General features: G+C 34.2%; 1 protein-coding gene across 1 annotated transcript in view; it reads right to left on the bottom strand.

Annotated features, from left to right (window-relative positions):
- Positions 1–1,104: 1,104 nt before the first annotated feature.
- LOC103600381 (proteasome activator complex subunit 4) overlaps positions 1,105–22,890 on the bottom strand; it is a gene marked incomplete at its 3' end in the record, with an annotated part of 69,995 nt that continues 48,209 nt past the window's right edge. Inside the window, exons 21-36 of the mRNA XM_008584642.1 lie at positions 16,128–16,183; positions 15,008–15,064; positions 14,733–14,788; positions 14,543–14,641; positions 12,767–12,829; positions 12,399–12,494; positions 10,951–11,082; positions 8,268–8,477; positions 6,949–7,085; positions 6,054–6,107; positions 5,440–5,569; positions 4,590–4,671; positions 3,410–3,563; positions 2,859–2,928; positions 1,748–1,873; positions 1,105–1,257 (exon numbers count right to left, since the gene is read on the bottom strand). Of these exons, the coding sequence (XP_008582864.1) occupies positions 1,105–1,257; positions 1,748–1,873; positions 2,859–2,928; positions 3,410–3,563; positions 4,590–4,671; positions 5,440–5,569; positions 6,054–6,107; positions 6,949–7,085; positions 8,268–8,477; positions 10,951–11,082; positions 12,399–12,494; positions 12,767–12,829; positions 14,543–14,641; positions 14,733–14,788; positions 15,008–15,064; positions 16,128–16,183 (1,675 nt within the window). The remainder of the gene's footprint in view (positions 1,258–1,747; positions 1,874–2,858; positions 2,929–3,409; positions 3,564–4,589; positions 4,672–5,439; positions 5,570–6,053; positions 6,108–6,948; positions 7,086–8,267; positions 8,478–10,950; positions 11,083–12,398; positions 12,495–12,766; positions 12,830–14,542; positions 14,642–14,732; positions 14,789–15,007; positions 15,065–16,127; positions 16,184–22,890) is intronic.

The following is a 22,890-nucleotide window of genomic DNA, read 5'->3' on the forward strand; positions in this document are numbered from 1 at the left end:
CTGGACCGGGGTCTCTTCCCACTCGGTTTTGTCGGCCTCTGGCTCAGGGAGGCCCGACATAAATCACCTTGAGATATTGATAAAATGCAGATTCTGATTCTCCTCAGATGATACCTGAGATCTTACTTTTCTAACAAGCTCCCAAGTGATGCCCATGCTGCAGGTCCATTGACAACACTTTAGTTAAAAAGGACAAATGGGGATGAAGAGTTTGGGATAAAATTTCCAGTGGCAGCACCAAGAATTGATTAAAAAAAAGAAGAAGAAGCTTTATCTTAGGCAACTTACAAGGAAAAAGAGATGTACTTTGGAAAACAGGTAACTCAAAAGTGGCTCTAGTAATGACAGATAGGATGACAAGGATATGTGTGAAATGTTTAAGTAAAATTGTTTCTTATAAGCAAAAGAACTCATAGTCCTCCTATTCTTTCATGGATTGTTTCATGAGCAAAAGTGTTCATAGTCCTCTGAAAATTTGGCCAAAAACCGTTTTTGTGTCTTCTCTCTGAAGAAATAGTGGCTTAGCTTACATTCAGTCATTCTTGACATTTAACCAGATTACTTTCAGTATAGCACATTTTGCTAACTGAATAACTTTAGGGCAGCTATGTGAAAACTAAATCTTACAATTGAAAAGACGGTAACAAACTTAAACTGTCTACAAGACTAGATGAGTAATGCAGATGAGCAAGGAGGCTACGAGAAATGATTTAATGAGAAACTAGAGAGGATTCAGGAAGGGAGAAGCCCATATGCAGCACCAGTCAATTGATACACTGTCATTATGTGGGAACAGTGTTCCAGGATCTTCCTCTTTTTCAAGAGAAAACTAGAATTCTTTTTTTTAATTGTTGTTGTTTTATACACCATATCCTGATTTTCCCTCCCCAATGCTGGCAAATAATTCAAAATTTTTAAGATACTGAATGTCACCTATAGACCACTAGTTTGTGACCTGTACCTCAAAAGCAATATATACATTTTTGGCACACTTCATGGTATTAAACATTTCATATTTTAAGTATCAGTATCTAATGTGCTGGGAATTGCTACATAAATAGATACTGTAGTCTTAACAGGGAATGTACTGTACAAATACATCACCTTTTCAAATGTCCAATGCTTAGAACCTCTGATTAAACCAGCTATAATTTCTGCAACACATCGCTGGGTGCTTTCATGTGAATCTGCAACTAAACGTTCTAAATGGGGCTTCAAAACTGGCAGAAAGGCATCATCAAAATTTCTGAATATACCCTATAAAAACAAAGAAGAACATTCTTCAGTACTCAAATAACTATTGTCTCAATTATAACGATAATAATGCTTATAATTACTTTCTATATTGCTCCTGTGCTTAAAAACTCCAACTGTTCTCCCCTTTAGAGCTTAATTGCTTTAACAATGTTTATAAGTTAAAATAAGAATACTGTCATTTTACGTATCACATTAAAATGTAACCAATAAAATAGACATTAATAATCTTTCTGACTTTAAAAATATCACACTTCAATAAGAGAAATAAACACAAAATATGCAAAAGATAAATATTAAAAAGTTTTTTTTTTTTTTAAGAGAGTCCTGAGCCGTAAGCCAACATCGATATGATTGGTATAAATTCCAGTGCCATTTTAGATAAAGACAGATGGCTGAACTAAAACTTGATCAAATATTTAAAACTTATGAAGAACCTACAAACTGAATAGTCACAAGTTTTATAAAGGGAGTATATAAATAATATAGTTACCTTAAAGAGGCAAAAACGTCGGGGATTAAACTTATCTTTTCCTTTTCTGTCTTCTAAAGATAGAAAAGTTATTAACTGTTGAACAAATTTAGGATCAGAAAAATGATCAAATATAATCTGTTCTGCCTATAAAGTTAAAAAAAAAGAACAATATTCAGGGTTTAAATCTATTTAAAAACGCGATTCTGAAAAAAGGTTAAATTCAATTATAAGATTTTGATACTCAACAGCAGGCTGTATGGGGGGGTGAGGGGCAGTCTGAGGAGTGGACAGCTGGCCTGTACTGGGATCCTTGACCCATAACACCATGCTCTAACCAACTGTAGGATGTATTTGAGTTCTAAAGAATTATGTTCTCATAGAGACTATAATGCTTTCTAGAACCAATATAACATCTCCCCGTGAAAATGCTAAACCGATAAAAATAGCTAGTTTTCGTTCTGATCCTCAAGTTTGGATCCTGTTTCTCATACTGTGAATTAAAACCAACAAACGTTCTGCTTAGGAAATGAAGACAATGCTGTTGTGTTACCTGGTATGCAATTTATTAAAATCCCCCAAACAAATCATTTCCATATTTATATAACACCAGAAGTTAAGAGGCAAACTATGTTCAGAATCAGAAAATAAAAGTTACAACACCATTAACTTGACGAAGACATAAATTTAAAAGCCCTTAATCAACTTTCAAAGTGATAAAGAAATAAGTTCAATGAACACTAAGGAGTTTTGACTTAGATTTACAAATATCTATTTATTGAGTACCCATCATTCGTATGCAATAAAAAACTAAAAATCAGTCATTATTTTTGCCTTCAAGAAGCTTGTATGAGACAGAACTGACACAAGAAACTAGCAGCTACCTGCATAAAGCAGTACCCCAGGGAGTGCTAAAGGGGGTAGTTACTTGAGAGCAACCTCAGATACATGGACAGAAACCTTAGATACTTCAAGACTGTGTCAGCTGGCCCTGGAGGAGTACACACTCACCAATATTTACTCAGTGCTATATTGAAATACATGAATTGGAAAAAAGGCCCGAACTAACACTGAAATAAATCAGCGGCCAAAAATAAGATGCATTTGAACTGTGGTGACATGGAATGCTTACCTCTGACATATCCTCCCTGCTTCTGCCAAGCTTAGGCTGCTCTTCCACACCAGCATAAACAACCATATTCCTACACAGTGAGAGTTTATATTTGTAATACACATAGAAAAAAATATTAGAGCTTTATGGATAGAAAGCATTATAAGGCACTTTTAATGAACTCTAACTAAATGCTAAGCATGGGGATACAAGTACAATCGATTCACAGTCTCGGCCTTAAAAATTTATCAGATCACTGTGTCCTAATGACATAAATTATTGGAGCCAACAATGACTGACAAATATTTCTCTGGGCTACTTTAGGCATGTGTATTATTAATAGGTAGGAATATAATTTAGAGCAGCTATTAACAACCTCTTTAGCCATATGGTGGTATTAAGAAAGGCTAAGGGTTTTAGTAAAAGAAAAGAGGCAGGAATGAGGCATAGCATTGGCAGGAGCAAAAGAAAGAGAGGAACAGGGAAAAGGAAAAAAACTTCAAGTGCCTCCCCAGAAATCCAAATATGATAAAGCTGTTTAACGATAAGGTGCACAGTAAGCTACAACTTACTTTGGCCAGGTGTAGTAACCCCAGTGAGTTTTTTCCACAAAGCAACTTGACTCCCATTCTTTTTTAGTTCTTGGTATACTTTTGCTATCATAGTGCAACCAATGGTTATCAGGCCTATCACCAGCAAGAATTTGGGTGGGTTTAGGATATCCACCTAGGGAAAAGACAATCACACTTGCTGAATTTTAAAACATTCATCCAACAATTATTCTCAACTTTCAATCAACACTACTGTATCTTTGTCTTCATAACAAGATGCTATCTATTAAAATTCTCTCAACAAAAGAACACATATGAGCAATTAAGGGAGCATTTCAAACCAGAGAGGAAAAGATGAGATTATCCACTAAATGGTGATGGGATAGTTACTTGGGAGGAGAAAATCAAGTATGATACATACTTCACACTTGTTTATCGAAACCATTTGAGTGTCAACTGTAGACATAATGTCCCATTACCCCCAGGTATTTCAGTGTGTATTTCCTATAAATAAGAACATTCTTTTATATAACCAAAACACAATTCTCAAAATCAAAAAGTTAACATTGATACTGTACTATTATTTCACCAACAGACCTTACTTAAATTTTGCCAACTGGGCACTGAATGTCCTTTATATCAAAAGAAAACAAAATTAAATTATAAACTTTTTTTTCTGGTCTACAATTCAATCCAGGTTTAAACACTGCATTTAAAGGAGACTAAACATACATGACAACTAAATGCAATGTTTTAATCCTCGACTGCATCATAGACCAGAAAAAAATGGTTTTTTCTCTTCAAAAATTCTGATAATACAGTAAGGTATAAAGAAGAAAATTAACATTGTCCATAATCCCACCACCCAGAGAGAAACACTTAACTGATAATGGTATTTTAAGTCTTTGAAATATAGTTGATAAATAACCAGTATAATTGCTTAGTGGGTGAGATAAATGACATAAAATAGATGACATGTTTGCCCAAAGTGCGCAAAAGGTAAATGTATTATGAAAATATAAAGAGTCAATCTATTTTTGTAAACACTTTTTATAACTAGTTTTTACTAAGCAACTGTTTCCTTCATAACATTATTTCATACTTTGTGTTAATATCAATAACATTTGAGATCAAGAAATATAATTTACACATTTCAGGGATGTTTTCTGAGCTTTATTGAAAAGCACTATTATTTACTTACTGATTTCATAGGGGTTGATGGTCAGCTTTTTGTGGGTTCTTTTTAGCTGTTTGAGAATACCAGCAACAGCTGAGATAGCCATCTAGAAAACAGGTAAGGTACATGTATCAAAAGTTTTAAATCTCTTAAATCGTTGCCTGCTTTACTCAAAGCAGAAGCAGGATTTTGTTTCTTTTGGAAACACCTCACCCATGGACGTCTGGTGGTATAGCCATGTGAGTACTAAATCTGACTTGGAATGAGTCATTTGCAGTTCTTATTCCTGAACCTTCACCCATGCTAGTTTTGTTGCCTAGAAAATTCTGACCCTTTCTTTGTTAAACCAATACCTACACATTCTTCAAATCTTAGCCTATGGGTTTTTTTAAGAGTTTTTCTCCAATGCACTAGGCTAAGCCAGCGTCCCACCATTAACTACCTTGTACCTCACCTCTAGTACTTTGAGAATAAAAACAAAAAGCAGTACCCTCAGATTTCTTTCCCCTCCTGGAACAATGAATGCCTAATTTTCTAATTTTTCAAAGTCAATCTTTCCCATAGCCTATATAAAAGTGTACTCCCCAAAGTTCATGGAAAAATTCGTTTGTCTTTCAACTCTACTTTTCCATGAACTTTGTGAAGTACCCTTGTACTTATTCCTTGCTATAGCTCAGTGCTGAAATGCTCAGTGACTAAATGTGTCCTCATATATTTGTTAGATAAATTATTATCTCAGAAGCAATAGGGGGAGATTCCAAATCAATACACATAAAGATATTTAATAAGTGTGTATTGTTTGTGAAGAACTTAAAGACTTCAGATGAGGTAAATATTCTTATAACCAAGTTCATAACTAAAATACAGTATCTACCTTTCGAACTACGATTGCATCATGGTTGAGATTCTCAACAAAAAACCTTATGGCACGAAGAGGCAACACTCGGTCATCTCTCAAGAGTAGAGACAGAAGCCCAATGCCTATATGTTCAAATTTCCAGGGCCTTAACAGTGGAGAGAAAATCACAAAGCACATCACTCATAAAGCCACTTAAAAAAAAAAATCAATACATGAAACATATTATGATTTTTAAGTCTGTCAAGAATTAAAATAGGTCTATTGAAGAACGCTGCTCCTATCATTAACCCCAAACTTCCCCTCTATCTCTTTACCTCTCAGTCATCTTCTAATAGAATACACAAATCAGAGTATAATTTTTTGTGACACAGTCATACATGGCCTTCCATGTAGAAAACCCCAATAGTACTTAAGATAAATGCCTTGAGAATCAAAAAAAATTTTGCACAGGGCCAGCCTGTGGCTCCCTTGGGAGAGTGTGGTGCTGATAACACCAAGGCCACGCGTTCAGATCCCTATATAGGGATGGCCGGTTAGCTCACTTGGGAGAGCGTGGTGCTGACAACACCAAGTCAGTGGTTAAGATCCCCTTACCGGTCATCTTTAAAAAAAAATTTTTTTGCACTTACAGATTTCTTTGCTCCACACCATCTAGCAAAGCATTTACCAAATTTTCATAGTTCCTTTAAAAAAAAAAATTGAGGTGAGGTGTTGATTTACTATAATATTAACATGAACTTCAAATTATGTAACATACGTTCAGATTCTGGCCAAATTCACCCTCCTCCTATTTCTTATCAAAAGACTGATGAGAACCAAGCCAGAGTGAAAGTAGGTGTATAAACAGAGATGCAGGGAGAAGAATATGAAGGGCTAGGTACAAAGAACAACTGAACTGTTCCTGGGTGGGCATTCAAAAAGTTTATAAGTAGTAATCAGTTAGTTAGGGGTGATCTATCTATACAGTATAGCAGATATCTGAACTACATTAGGTAGGCTATGAGAGTTTATTATTTATAAAGACATTTTGGAAAACAATAAGTAGGCATATTCATATATGAATTATAAGGCAAAGATAAAAATCACAAAATCATTGAAACACTCAAGTGCTTTGGTACCAAGAATCCAGCAACAATATACTAATATACTAATACCAAATTTAATCAAAAAGTAATTATTAGAAGAGCTATGAAGCAGTATGTGTGTTGAACTTGAATTTAGGATTTAATGACTGATATGTGTACCAAGTATGCTGTCTCTGAAATATTACTATCTAAAAAAATCAAAGAATTCACATTGAATAAAAGATTCCACATTAAAATAACTTTATTTTTAACATGGTGTTTTCTACCTCCATAGCTAAACGTTAAAATTAGGGATATTTGCAATAATGACCTCCCAACTTTTTCATTTTTTTTTCAATGTGTAAAAATCAGCAAGTAGTTGTGGTGATCTATGCTTTAGAAATATTTAAAACCTACTATTTATAATGTTATCTGTATTAGCAGACTATTCATCAGTTACCTTAGGGCATCAGCATTCTTTTCCTGTTGGCGTTCAAGTCCTTCTTTAATTGTTTCTTGGCTAAGATTTATCTGGTTGACAGAGGGATTTTTTGACTGCTGAAGTAATTCTGCTATTGCAACACAAGACTTTGGAATCTTGTTAAAAAGAAAAAACCATGGAAAAAAATTAAGTTCTGATACACACTACAACATGGATGAACCTTGAAAACGTTATGCTAAGTTAAAGAAGCCATGCACAAACGGCCAAATATTTTATGACCGATTTACAGAAGTGCCTAATAATGGACAAATTCACAGAGAAAGTAGACTAGTGGTTTCCAGGGATTAGGGAGGTGGGGGAATGGGAAGCGATTGCTTTTGGGTACAGGGCCTCTTTTTGGGTAATGAAAGTGTTCTGGAATTAGAGTGGTAATGATTACATCATCCTGTGAATACACTATTGTGAATATATAGGTATACAACTGTACATGTTAAAAGGGTGAATTTTGCTGTTTGTGAATTACATTTCAATTTAATTTTTTTTTAAAAAAAGAAAGCATAATCTAACAACAGTTGCAAATATCAAGACTTGTTTTATTAAAAAGAATACATTTAAAAGCAATGGTTTTTAACCCAGGGGAGGGATGTCAACCATAATCATTTTAAGAAAGAAGATGATTAACCACACTCACTCTTCTTTTACCCATCCCCATATTCTGATGGGGTGTGAATATGCATTTGAAAGTTCTTAGATGATCTGCTACATCTGTCTACTTGAGCACCACTGAATCTTATATTCTTTACTCTTTCATTTCTCAAATCATCCCACTTTAATTTTCTTCACTATAAATTATGAACCCAGCAGTCAATCTTTTGTGACTTGGGCTACTGTGGCTAACCTCCTAAAATATAATCAATCTCTTTGAAAAAGGAAGTCATCGCACACATGGAGTAATGGTAAATACAACAATGTAATAACACTTTGTAGCCTCTTGGTAGAAAATGACTTGGCTCTTACTCAGCCATGTTGCAATTTGCCATTCTACCCTATTATCTACAGTAATGATCATTAAAAGTACAAAAAGGAAACAGAAAAATGCTTTTTTAATAAAATGTTAGAATCAAATGCCAAGTATATTATTACTAAAAAAAGGATAAGAGGGCTGGTTGGTTAGCTCACTTGGTTAGAGCATGATGCTGATATACCAAGGTCAAGGGTTCAGATCCATGAATGGGCCAACCATCAAAAAAAAATAAAGAAAAGATAAGAAAAATAAAATGTATTTTAACAAGGCAGTATTTCCACTAAAATTTGAATGAAAAAATGGTTTTGCTTACTGTGAAGTCCAAGCCAATTGTTTCATATTGCCTATGAATCTTTTCTGCAAGATCATCAAATAGTCTCACTATTGATGGCTTTTCCAGGGACATTGCTTGGCTAAGCCCTGAAGAAACAATTGCTGGCCAAGTCTGTACAATACAGTCCCAATCATGAAGGTTTGCCAAGCACACACCACTGTGATTTCCAAGGAGACAATACAAAGCACCCTGCAGGGAAAAAAAAAAAAAAATTGTATGGGAAATAAGAGGCATCATTTAGGTGTACTCAATGCACTTACATGTTGTTTTTAAATTTACATTGATTACTTAAATGCTTGATGTTGCTTAGAAAAACAGGCTCACGCATTTAACATGTTACTTTTAGAAACTTGAACTAGACATTTAATTGTCATCCGTTAATATTTTCTTTAAGTCATTTAATAGAGGGGTTTGCTCAAAGAATGGTTAATAAGATAATACAGAAATGTAAGCATGTTTCTAAGAACATAGATTCCATTCTAATTTTCTTCTACCATATTGTAAAGGCCATGAAATGTGCCACTCTTAGTATTTGAGGTCACAATGTTTGATATCACTTATTAAATAGTAGTTAGTACCTGGTTGCTGAATATTTTACTAAGTGTATACAAACCAGGTTCCTTAATTTTACTATGTACTTTTTACTTATAAAAGTCCAATTATTATGGGCCGGCCCGGTGGCGCACTGCTATAGTGCGCCGCTTGGGAAGTGCGGCGGCGCTCCCGCCGAGGGTTCGGATCCCACATGCAGACCGGTTCCCGCTCACTGGCTGAGCGAGGTGCGGGCGCAGCACCGAGGGTTGCGATCCCGCTGCCGGTCCCGGTCCGGTACGGGCGCAACACCGAGGGTTGCGATCCGTTTCCGGACACGAAAAAAAAAAAAAAAAAGTCCAATTATTAGAATGATTCTGATAACAGCAGGAACCCTTTCTAAAGTACCCCTTTTTCATAAAAAAGGACTATTAGTATTAAAACATCTTGTTATTTACAAATATTCACCCTAACTTGATTCCAGTCTCGCTTCTTACCCACCCTGTACTCCACTCCTCTTTACAGCTTCTCCATAAGATCACTGGTAACCTCAATTTTGTTGACCTAATAGATATTTTTCAATTTTGATCTTACTTGATCTCTCTGATTTTGTCCATTTAAACTGCTCTCAATATGGCCAACAACATACCATCCAACGAGTTAGACCTTCTACAACACTCTTGATTTATACATCTACATCAGGGGTTAGCAAACTATTCCCGTAAAGGGCTAGAAAGTAAATAGTAGGCCATTTGGTCTCTGCCTCAACTACTCATCTCTGCCACTGTAGCATGAAAGCAGTCATATACAATACATAAAGGAATGGACATTGTTGTGTTCCCATAAAACTTTTTATTTACAAAAGCAAGCACCTGAGCCTGGGCTATAGTTTGTTGACCTCTGTCTTACAAGCTAACTACAAGGAACATGTTTAGTGCTCATCTTAACACTCTCCAGAAAGCAAGAGACATTGCTGATTGAGTCTTCATTCTGGAAAGATCTCTACTAGCCTTCTGTGATTCTTCCTCATTTCTTGATACCTTTCTGACCTCTCCCATCTCAGTCAGCTCTTACACTCAGTTTCTAAAGGAGTTTCTCAACACGTGACCCTGGGTCCTCTTCTCTCTCTCCTCCTAGACTCTGTTACCCATGCCCACAGATTTCAATTATCATCAACATACACAGAAATGGTTCTTTAAATTCAGATGTCTAACTGCATTCTTGACGTTGCCAAAGTTTATAGGAACCATTTCAAACTAAACTTGCCCAAACAAATTAATTCATCATCTGTTCTCCCTGCTCTCTCTCTCTGATGCACTCAATAACCAGTTGTACAATCCAAATGCTTATTAATTTTGATACCTCCTTTTTTCAGGCCCCTCATATTCAATCGCCAAGTCCTACCTATTCTCCCTCCTAAATCTCTCTCAATCAATCCATTTCTGTCTATCTGATGGTACAGGTAATCATATCTTACCTTTACTGCATCCCTACGGAATGTATTTTTTGCCTTATCTTGTGTCATTTCCTTCCTTCTCTGCTCTAATCACATAAGTTTTCACTCAGTTGCTCAAACTTACCATGTTTCTTCCTGTCACAGGCTCTTCCTTCTTGCTGCTCATGCTACTCTAAACTTTTGATCTTTCATTCACCTCTCCCACAGGCCAGCCAGGCTACTCAGCCACTAATGCTCAACTTAAACAACTCTTCTCTTCAGAGAAGTCTGCTGAAAAAAATCCTATATTTTCTCCATCTTAACACTGATCACAAAAATAGGTAAATAAGTAAATAACTAGAGAGGAAAAAAGACTGTGCTTGTTTAAAGGTGAATTGTACTGATGTCTTCAACTTACTCTGAAATATGTTAACAACAAAAAAAAAGATGGACAGATGTGACAAAGCAAATACAGAACAATTTTAAATATAGTATCCAAAAGGTGGATATGAGGATGTTTACTATAGAATTCTTTCAACTCTTCTGTATGTTTAAAAATTCTCATAGTAAAACAAAATGAAAAAACCTATACCTTGAACTGTTGTTGTGTGACACCTGGTCTGTCGGGCTGTAAGAACTCCAAAACTAAGGGAATGATATCTCTGCAACAGAAGTTATACGCTCCCAAGGCAATACCTTGAACTGTTGTTGTGTGACACCTGGTCTGTCGGGCCGTAAGAACTCCAAAACTAAGGGAATGATATCTCTGCAACAGAAGTTATACGCTCCCAAGGCAGCAAAAAATGTTTGTTGAGCCTTATTTCTGACCTAAAGAAAGTATTATTAAAAAAGGTCTTTTATTAAATGGTAGATGTACTACAAAAAATTTCTAAATGAATTATCAATAACAAAGTGATGATAATTTATATATTTTCTAATTAACAGGAAAATGTACCAAAGCACATGCCCTAAAAAACGAGTAAATGATTATCTTTAACATCAAAGGGAAAACACATTGCCATCAATGACATTCAAGTTTAGATTACATTGGTTTAAATATTTTTGATAAAGGAGAGATTGGATATACATTTGTTTAATAACATAGCTAAACATAATCAGCAGACTACTAATCTTTTTACTCTGAATTATTCTTGATGAGAAGAGTCAGATTTTCTGTTATCTACACAAGAAAAATCAGATTTTTTAGGAGGAACTTAAATGAGTAAAAGAAACACAGAACAACTTAAACTTTTCAGTGCGAACCTTGAGGATACCTCCCATATTTTGAACCCAAAGAAAAGATTCAGTAAATTTACAGCCTATGAACTAGTTAAACAGTAATGGATAATAACTGATTACAGTAAAAGCAACACATTGTACATATTTCAAACTCTTTTAAACATTACTTTAGTAAGAATCTCTGGATTACAGACTAGTTACCTAGTTTACATTATTTTACAAAAACAGAATATTTGGATATACATGAATATCTTACTTTTGCCAGTACTGTGTTTTTGGTTTTAATCTTCTGATCCTATGCTACCTTAAAGGACAGACCCCTCCCCCCAATTAACATGGTAGCAGCTTCCTGAAACCCAAGCATAATGCCTAGTAGGAATTATATGGCCTTCACAGACTGGCCTTCAAAATCTGATTTAATGAAGTGGTAGCACTCTCTTTCAACTTTAAATTAAAAAAAAAAAATTGCTGAAGCAATTACAAACAGCAAAATCAAACATTATTTAAAAAGACTAGCAAAATTAGCTTGAATATATTTGCAACTTGAAAGGTGTTTTCTATGCCAATATGAGTTAAGAGGGTCTAGCTTTTAGTTCTGGTTTTCTTACTTCCTAGCTGTGTGAACTATGGAAAAATTATTTAAACTTCCTTGTTAAAATGGGGATATTCAGGGCTGAGCCCGTGGCGCACTCGGGAGAGTACGGCACTGGGAGCGCAGCAGCGTTCCCGCCGCGGGTTTGGATCCTATATAGGGATGACCGGTGCGCTCACAGCGCTCACTGGTTGAGCGTGGTGCGGCCGGTCTCAAAAAGGACAAATAAATAAATAAATAAAATGGGGATATTCAGATTTCATGTAATAAAAAGGTAGGGTGGGGAAGGGCAGAGTACTTGGTTACGCCTTACCTGACTATACGAACTTGTAGATAAACGAAGAAGATCTCTGATCATATCTTGATGTATCCTTTTGTATTCACAACCCTCAACAGTTAGTGTTCTTAGCTAAGAAAAAAACAATGTAAATCAAATCTCAAAGTGTTTACTAAAAATTAATTTAATTATGAAAAACACAAAAAACTAAATATTCATCTGGAAAACTGGCATTTTAAAAAGTCAGATAACACCACGGCCAGGGGTTCAGATCCCATATAGGGGTGGCTGGTTAGCTCACTGGGTGAGTGTGGTGCTGACAACACCAAGTCAAGGGTTAAGATCCCCTTACCAGTCATCTTAAAAAAAAAAAAAAAGTCACCTTGATTGAAAAAGATATTTACCTCATGCTGCAACATTACCCTGTCAATCAATAGTGCTCTGATATGTTGTTTTTTCCCATGGAGCTGGAAAACAAAGTAGCAAACACTTAACATTTTTCCTAAATAATCTCAATAATGGATTCCTCTGAATCCCTTAATAAAAAATTAGTTCAAAAAAGGCCCATGGTAGGGCGGCCTGGTTGGTTCAGTTGGTTAGAACATAGCCTTGTAACACTAAGGATGAAGGTTCAGATCCCCATACCAGCTAACCGCCAAAAAAAAAGAGGCCCATGTTAGGCTGATGAGTGATGGTGGTATTGCATTCATTCTAAAGCTGTCAGACTTACATTAAAATATACTACCTCAATTACTTTAATGACTAATAGAAGAAATATCCTCCTTTTAAATGGCCCATCCAACACCCTGTTTTTCTCTGATAGTTTATTAATGGACCATGCATGAGAGACCAATAGAGGTGGTCCTTATTCAGTTAAATACTAAACATACAAAAACAGCTTGGCTCTGTTAACACTTATAAATAGGCTTTCAAGGTAATCATACATGTTTACTCCAGAATATAACAATATCTTTTATATCTCTAAAAATTATCATTTAAGTTTTTTCTTTTTTTTTTAAGGTTTTATCCACATAATCTTCCAACTAGTCACCAGAGGCAGATATCTGGGACGCAAAGACTTATTCCTTTTTCACACCTTTATCTCATTAGTCATCAAGTTCCCACAATTCCACCTTTTTCAAAACACCTTATCTCCATTCTAATACCAGTGACTTGATTCAGGTGGTGTTTTTTCACCTGAACTGTAGTAATAGTTTAACTGCTTCCAGTCTCAATCTATTAGTACTGATTTTTCACAGTGGTGGCAGAGCTTCTCAATATTTAGTGAACTGAATATTGATTATTACAATATTCAAATCAGATCTACTTAAGAACCTTTCATGGCTTTCCCACTGCTGAAAATAAAACTGAAGCACCAGGGTTGGCCAGTTAGTTCAGTTGGTTAGACTGTGGTGCTGATAACCCTGTACCAGCCAGCCACCAAAAAAATACATGAAAAAACAAAAAGCAAAAAAAAAAAAAACCCCCAAAAAACCCAAATGAAGCACTTTCTCATGACAAACAAAACTATAAACAACCTAATTTACCTCCTACCACTCTTCCCTACAGTCACTGTCCCCTAAAGCATGCTACGTTTTTGCATCTCCCTGCCCTCTTACATGCCATTCCCTCTGTCTAAAATATCGAGCACCCTTGTATAAACAATTAACTCATACAACCCTTTTAGACTCAATTTCAGCCAAAATCTCCTGTAGAAGAACACTGCTATGAACATCTCCTGGCTTACTTGGCTCCTCTTTCTTCCCTGCTCCCAGAGAAACTTTTACTGACTTACACTAGAGAACAAATATAAGGCAAAATATATTTTTCTCAGATTTACATAAAGTGTGATGCTGTAAATTCATGCCTGTGGACAATTCCTCTATTTTCTATTCCTTCAAGTTCTTACAACACAGCCTAAATGCTGTTGTCCAAGTTCCCATTGAGAGTTCAGACACAATCATGGAAACAGACCGAAGATTTTACAAAAGGAAAACACATTTTTTCTAGGACTCATTTGATTTATACCATGATGTTTTAGCCTTTATATATAATATTTTAAAATCTACTATTTTTACTTATAAGGAAACTTCCTCCATATGCTTAATAATCCCCAAATCAGGAGGTTACTATACATCTTTTTAAAAAATTCATACATACTTTTAGGTGAAAATACTGACCCGATTTTCCATTGATTTCTTTACTAAGTTAAAGCTTTTCCATCGGGAGTCAAATTCATGCTTGTGAGATCCTTGGAATTGCAAGAGGTCTCCAATAATCTGTGTCAAAGAATTTCAGATTTTATTTACAAGTCACCAAGTCAAGCCTCATCACATTAATAGTTATACAATTATTAAAAGATAATTGTACCTTTATGATAAGAAACAATGACTTTGTATCATCTTCTGAATTTTCAAGTATGTACTCTATAATGAGAGATGAAAAATGATTTTGGTTAAAAATATTTTTAATTACTGTAAGAATCCCTATCCATTAGCCAAATATCCATTTGTTAAGGAAAAAAAACCACTGCCTGATATTCCCACCATTTGCAATAAAAAGGTTAGATAAAAACACGTAAGCTATAGAATGAAATTCCTAAATACTTATTAGTGCAAATAAGTTAAACGTGCATATGTACTTACTAAGAAGTTTCCTTATGACCCTAGCAATTGCTTCTCGGTGGTTCTCTCTGGATAGATCTATTTAAAAAATAAGAAAGGCATTTTAGACACCAAATGCTCTTCAGACTATTGAGGTTTAGCTTATGTCAAAAAGGGATCCAGGAAAAAAACCAAATGGGTCTCCCTTTATCACAGTTGGATTAGTGGCTAGGCATGAAAGAGAATCACTTATAAAACCTCCATATTTAAGGGCTGGTCAGTGGCTCACTCGGGAGAATGTGGTGCTGATAACACCAAGGCCCTGGGTTCGGATCCCGTGTAGGGATGGCCGGTTAGCTCACTGGGTGAGCATGGTGCTGACAACACCAAGTCAAGGGTAAAGATCCCCTTACCAGTCATCTTTTGGGGGGGGAACACCTCCATATCTAAAAATGACCTGCTTATAAAACTTTATTGGACAGGAAGGTGGGGAAAGGAAAGGAGAAAGAGAGAAAAACCATCTTTACCAATATTTCAAAGGCTTTAGTCACTAACTAGAGCCCACAAATGCATGGGATTCTCTAATTGGTTATGGGTGATCCAAATCAAGCAAACAATTACACTTTAGCAATTTATATAGGTAACTCTAGTGTTAATCCAGGATTGAGGAAGTGTGCTAAATTTCTATTAATGTCAGATTTAGAACATCAAATAAAATGTTTTATATAAATATTAATATAAATATAAATATAATAATATAATATAAATATTAATATAAAATTTAACTCACTGTAATAAAAAGATACAAAGATCATTAGAATATAAGGGTCACAATATTCCCATTGACATCAAGTATATTAGTCTTAAAAGAATTCTAAACATAAGTGAACATTATGACATATGACAGTCTGACTCTGCACGTAAAAAGCACTCAAATATTGATTTACTGACCCAATTACTATCTTTTACTGGCTATTCTTTATATAGTAATTTTCTAGTATCTCCAGAACAAGCAAAAATGACTATTATATAATTAAAATTCATTTTATATATCAAAAAGAAACTAGGAAAATCATAACTACAAAACTATTCCACTTTAACCCTTGTAGAGTAAGTGACAAAAATAATCTACACAGTTTTACTCAGATTAGGATTCACATACCATATTCGAGTCCAGTATACAACTTTGTCTCTTCCAAGGACACCATACTTGGTACCCTGTATAAAAACAGGAGTGCTTGCATTTATTAATAATCCCAATATGAAGGATTAAAGGAGAAAGTCTCATTGCTAGAATGCGTAAGTTAAAACAGAGATAAATGCTCTTTTAACAAACACAGATTTTCCATCTTCAGTACCTCGGAGTGCTTGCATTTATTAATAATCCCAATATGAAGGATTAAAGGAGAAAGTCTCATTGCTAGAATGTGTAAGTTAAAACAGAGATAAATGCTCTTTTAACAAACACAGATTTTCCATCTTCAGTACCTCAATTCTTTACTCTATCCTGAAGATTAATGCTATCTGTTTCGGTAAGAACCATATTATTTATCTTAAAGAAAATGTTAACTTAGTAACTTCAGAGGAAAAATTCGCCTTCCAAAGGAACATAATTTCTATTCAATATTAAAATGTAAAAGACTAAATCTGATGATAAACATTTATACATTTATAAAAAGAAAAGTCAGCTTCATAATGGTATAGTAATGGTTAAAACTCACAATCAAATTTTATTGAAGCATAGTATAGCCGACAAGCTTCTTTAGATAATCATTACCCTTCCTCTTTAAACCACCCAACTGGATCTCTAACATTTGCTGTAAAATGCTCTCCTTTTGAAGAAACTCAGATGTGAAAAAACCTCATTTCCTAATGAAAGATCTGCCACAAAGAATAATGTTATCAGACCAAACCCACCTAGTTAAATTTATTAAGCAGTTAAAAGTCACTTTTAAGTATGCAAAAACAGATTTTAAAAGAATATCAATCTATATATCTGAAATCTAAATGTTCTTCAATAGAAAGAAACTATACTTCAATTTTCAACATTTTATTTCAAAATATGAGATTCAACAACTTTTTTAAAACAAAGAGATGATGCTTTCTAAGGAGGAATAGAGGCACGAATGCCAAGGGAAACATGGGGTAAAGATATCTAATACGGGCGAATTAATAAATGGAAATTTTATTAGTAGTAGTACTCATCACTGATGAACTGCACAGCACTTGTAATGAAGAAAACACTATTTTTAAATCAACATACCTCCAACTATTTTGAATACCCCCCAAAAGCAGTTGAATTAAATGAGTTATCTCTACCTTAACATTTGACAGTTATGAATTCTAGTATTTATCTAAACAATAGGTAATTAAGATTACTAAAATGCCAGTTTAACTATGTTTCTTGCCACAATCCAGAGCCTCAAATAACAGCAATACCTTCTCAAGTTTCAGAACCAAACCTACAGGATATAAACAAAGAATGGCTTCTTTTTCACTAACTCCAAAGCTCAATATTTTAACATAAAATGCTAATTTGCTTTTTCAGAGACTTTCAAGTTCAAACTCCTCTTAAAATTTGGTTTTCATTCTATAAAGTTTTGACCTTTAGTAAGAGCTTTCAAACTTGAGTATATGATAGGAAAAAAGTATACAAAATCTAGTTAGTAAAACATCAAATCAGATTCCTTTTCAATGAACTTCAAGACTCTACTGAAATTAGATTTCACCGCCATAGAGAAGAGTCACAAGGATCAAACAGTAACAGGATAAAGGTTGAGGGTTACTGCCTTCCTTCCCTGTTAGAGCATGGGAAGTGCTTGTCATGAGCTGTCATGTAAGAATACATATCTCTCCACTGCTGCTATATACATAAGTAGTTTTCTAAAGCAGAAATGTAATTGTACCTAACATAGTCCATACCTAGTATCATATAATATTGAATCAAGCATGAAATTTTAATTATTGTCACTTTACTCTTACAAATAAGATAAAAAACCAATCCCTATAGTAAATTATTCTCCACAATTTTCATAGTATCAAAAAAAACTATCACTTGGGAACTGAAGTGTTTTTATTGCATGCATTTCTGGCTCTAACAACACCAATCACACTACAACCATATTTAAAAACCAGTTTCATCTAAGAGTCTGACGCTAATTTCTTAAATCTATGTGTCACTTTGAATTACTTCTTTATCAGAAAATTTGAAAAACTATCACTTCTGACTAAAAACCCTGTACAAGACTTTAAAATATTAATATATTTAAATAGCAATGGCTATCTTTTTACTATACTTTTAAAATGTGAATTAAAACACATCTTCCATATCTCCTATATATATGGAAGGTATTTGGTTAGATACATATTTCAGCTTTAACTTATTTCTTCTTATCCACCAGATTCCTTTTATGCTTATGTATCTAAAATTCAGTTTTAATTTAATCTCTTATGTACAAATTAAACTCCAACTGAATTGACAGTTTACACTAAATGTTTCTCAGCAAATATAAATATTTACAGTAAATATTTCTTCTGATCTTCAGGAGAATGATTTTCTAAAAGAAATCTCTATCCATTACCTAAGTAAGACTTTATGGTTTTTATCTCTTTGCAGCCATGTTATAGGTGTGCTCGGGCTGTATTCTCTGATATTTAAAACTACTCTGGTAACTTTCAGATATGCACATAATCCTAGCTGAACAGACACGGTGAATCAACACTCACAGATCTATATTCTGATCAAAAGCTATAGTAGCGGGCCGGCCCGGTGGTGCACTGCTGCAGTGTGCCGCTTGGGAAGCGCGGCGGCGCTCCCGCCGAGGGTTCGGATCCCGCATACGGACTGGCCGCTCACTGGCTGAGCGAGGAGCGGGGGCAACACTGAGGGTTGCGATCCCGTTGCCGGTCCCGGTCCGGTACGGGCGCGACACTGAGGGTTGCGATCCGTTGCCGGTCACGAAAAAAGACAAAAAAAAAAAAAAAGCTATAGTAGCAATATCTATAATTTAACTCAAATATCATCACTCCCCTGCCTCATGTGTAATTTATTCTACTCATTCACTGGTTCATTTTACAAAAAGTAGTATCATTTGACCTCAGGAACTAAATACAATTATGAAAAATAATTCCAACACATTGCAAATAATACCATGTATACAGTAATAATAAAGTTAAATCGGCTTCACTGTTCCTAGATAACACCAGGCCACCTAATGCATAACAAAATGTGTTAAAATATTTGTGCCACTAAAAAAATACCTATGAATTTTCCACAACTATGTTTTTGTACCACTAGATGACCATCTTCTTTAGATCTGATTAGAGTAGAACTATGAAAATAATCACTGGTGGGAAAGAAAGGATGGTGGAAAAGGAAGGAATGACTAAAAAATCAAAATATAAATCAAATACACAAATAAAGACTAGGTGAATTGTCATGAAACAGCTGGAGACAATAATATAAAATTCTTCTGTTGTATAACATTTTCTCATTCCCAATTCCCTCCCCTCCCAAATAAAAAGAAACAGAAAAGACATAAAGCCATGCCACTAATAGATTTTATTTTCTCATTCCCAATAATCCCTCCCCTCCCAAATAAAAAGAAACAGAAAAGACATAAAGCCATGCCACTAATAGATTTTTTCCCCTTCAAGGTACAAGTGTTTCACAAGAGACAATTGGCCTATTTCTGTGTTCTATTATCAAATTCAATCCAGGGTATCAGTAGCAGCTATAAATGCAAATGAAAAGCGGGTTCTTACTCTACCATGTGAACAAAGAGTTGCTAAATAGAAATCTTACATACTGCTAGATATAAAATTAACTCTGAAAATAGGAACTATTTCCATGTCTGACACACAAGCTTTTAAAAATTAATGAAAACAGTCAGAAGGTGAAATAAGGAGAAAACAGGGTTACTCACCGTGGAGTAGTTACTGTTTCCTTTTCTGTGTGCAGCTCCCCCAGCAGAGCTGGGTAGTTTCCTGGAGGTGCCAAGAGAGGTTAGCTAGCCCTGCCCCTCATTGCATAAGCAATACATCCTTTTACATATCAATGAAATGGTCTCATTCTTAGACCTTAAGTATGAATTTTTTTGAGTGAAAAGTTAGTAAAAACTGAGATCCTAAGAATGATTTAACAGCTCTATCAGAGGAAAGGGGGCACAAAGTAAAGAAGAAATATTTTGAGATGAAAAATGATGACTCCTCTACCTTGAGTAACCCTGTTTTTTTAGATGTTAGTTTTTTTTGCATACTATGATAGCTGGTTAGCCCTAAAAGTATTATATAGAGAGTGAACTACAAAAGGAAAAATTAATGACAATTTCAGGATTAAAGGCAAGTGTCCAAAATTCCTGCATCCTTGGAAAGATATAATCCAACTTCCACATCTATAAAGGTACAATGGAGTATAAACTATACCACAAATATTTCTCTTTAAACAGTAACTAAAGGTTCCAAGAACAAAACAGATTTCATTTTAAGAATTCAGTAACCCGTGGTATCTGACAAAACTCTTAAAAATTCAAATAGTTTTAAATTGTACTAAACTAAAACAAAAAACAACAAAGAAACCATTTAATTACCCTCAAGGACCTTATTATTATACCCATCCTTTGAAAATATGAAGTTTATAGTAAGTACAAGATATTTAGTAATCCTATATTGCTAAAGGCTCCAAAGTACAATGTGGATACTATTAGGTAGATCATTTACTTTTATACTTAGGACTTAACTTTTTATTTTTTGTCAGTCTCTCATAATAAAGCACAGAAAATAAGTTTTCACATTTAGTAGCCATTTTCCTGAACAATAAGATTTTAAAACCATCCAATATACTCTGTTAGGAACTAAGTTAGATTTTTTTTTTTACAGGAAAACTCAGAAGTAAACTAAGCTTCTAGTTTTTCGTAACTGCAGTTTTCCAAAAGACATGCAACACAAGGCAAACTTAATACTAAGTAATCTGACCAGAAAAAAAAAAAATTACAGCAGCTAGAATATTTTGTATAATTAAGATTTATATAAGAAAAAATTTTTTTAAAGAATCATTTGAGTTGCTATGTGCTTCTAAAACCTGGTCTGGTATTTCAGAAAATGTATGTCTTATAATACCACAGCCAAATTGTTTGTTATTAACAAGAGATACTTCCTAAGGCATCTTAGGCATTGCACTAAAGCATTCATTCCAATTATGTTTCCTTTTCTACCCCATTTAGAATAACTTCCTTTATTTCCTACGGAGTAACTAATCTATTAAGTCAGTTTTCTTTTCCTCTTCTAGTTTCAAATTGACCTGTTGAAAATCTACATGAATTATGCCACAGATATTCTTTCTTTACATTGCCCAGTGTGATTTCGTATCAGAGAACAATGGAACCATCAACTGAAATTATTTTTTATTAATTTTTTCAAACCAATTTAGATTTAGAAGATTTTTAACAATAATTGACCTATATTAGATAAGTATTTTAGAAATTTTAAAGGCTATTTTATTATTTTATGATACTTTGGTGAGAATTAATTTACCATCTGCAAAAAAGTCAAAATGTTACACGTAGGAAATAAATGTAAAAAGTCACACTTTGCCAAAATAAAAGTTCAGATGATGGTGACACCAGTTATAAATTAGAAAGGATTCTATTAAAAACTATTTAAAAGCCAAAGGAAAACTATAAACTCCATCTTTTGGCAATTCAAAGGCAAAGAGCTGCTCATTTATTCTTAATTCTACTTTATAACCATTATCCTGCATAAATGTATGTAACTATAAAGAACCCTAAAATACGTATTATCCAATAATTTTGGGGGTGAGGTGGGGGGAGTGGGGCCGCTGGCCAGTACAGGTATCCAAACCCTTGACCTTGGTGTTACAAGTACCACACTCTCTCAAGTAAGAATAATTAAAAATAATAAAGTTGTAATGTTTTGTTTCATTATTATATACTATAAATATAAGAAAACACTTTATATTTTTATTTTTAAATACATAAACATTATATATTTATATTATTGGGTATATTTTTATATTACATGATTCTATTTTATTACAGTAAATTTTCACGCTAAACATGAAAATTCTAAAACACACTTTTCAGTTTAAATTTATCTTCCCATTTCAACTTTTCCGGGAAAAGCCTATAAAAGATACACAGGATCAATTTATAATTTATAATGGATAGAAATGTAGACCAACAATCTACCTATTTATATTCTATGGCATTCAGAAATTTGTCATAATATATTCTTTTTCTTACTAAAAATACATTTCATTATATAAAAATTGAATTGGCTTTATAATAACCAAATATATGGAACTTTTGTCATGTAGCACATTTATTCCAAAAAATAAAGACTTCTGCTTCAGTTCACTATTATAATGCACATGGTATAAATGGAGCTACATGCTGATGTGAACTGCAAAGTAAACCTCTAACTAAGCCTGCTTAGCTGACCCTTCAGCAGTGCATCCTAAAGATCGCTCAATATTAAAAATTTTCTAGCACGAAAGATGCATGCTTTTGCTCTGAAGTTATTAGATTAAACGACCACAATTCTCACTGACAACACCTTCAAGCAGAACTCAATTTACTAAACTCAAGCAGACCTCAAGTAGTAACCTTGTTTGAAATAGCCTTTTGCATGCCATAAAAAGGTCAGGTTCTTACTGTATTACACATTATTAAGATCATTGAGAAAATCAAAGCAATTCATTTAGGCTTCTCACTTTTATATACTGTTTTAAATTGATCTCTCTTAACAAAAATTAATTTTGGTAAAATTGCTCTTATATAAAAGCTGTAAAATTGATGAAAAACATAGGTTCCTTAAAAAGAATTCAGCAAGTTCCTAGGCAAATTTAAAACAGATTTCCTTACCTGAAATGGCCCTACCTTTCCTTCTTTTTTTTTTTTTTTTTTTTT

Source organism: Galeopterus variegatus, unplaced genomic scaffold (assembly GCF_000696425.1).
Source record: "Galeopterus variegatus unplaced genomic scaffold, G_variegatus-3.0.2 Scaffold3327, whole genome shotgun sequence".
NCBI lineage: Eukaryota > Metazoa > Chordata > Mammalia > Dermoptera > Cynocephalidae > Galeopterus > Galeopterus variegatus.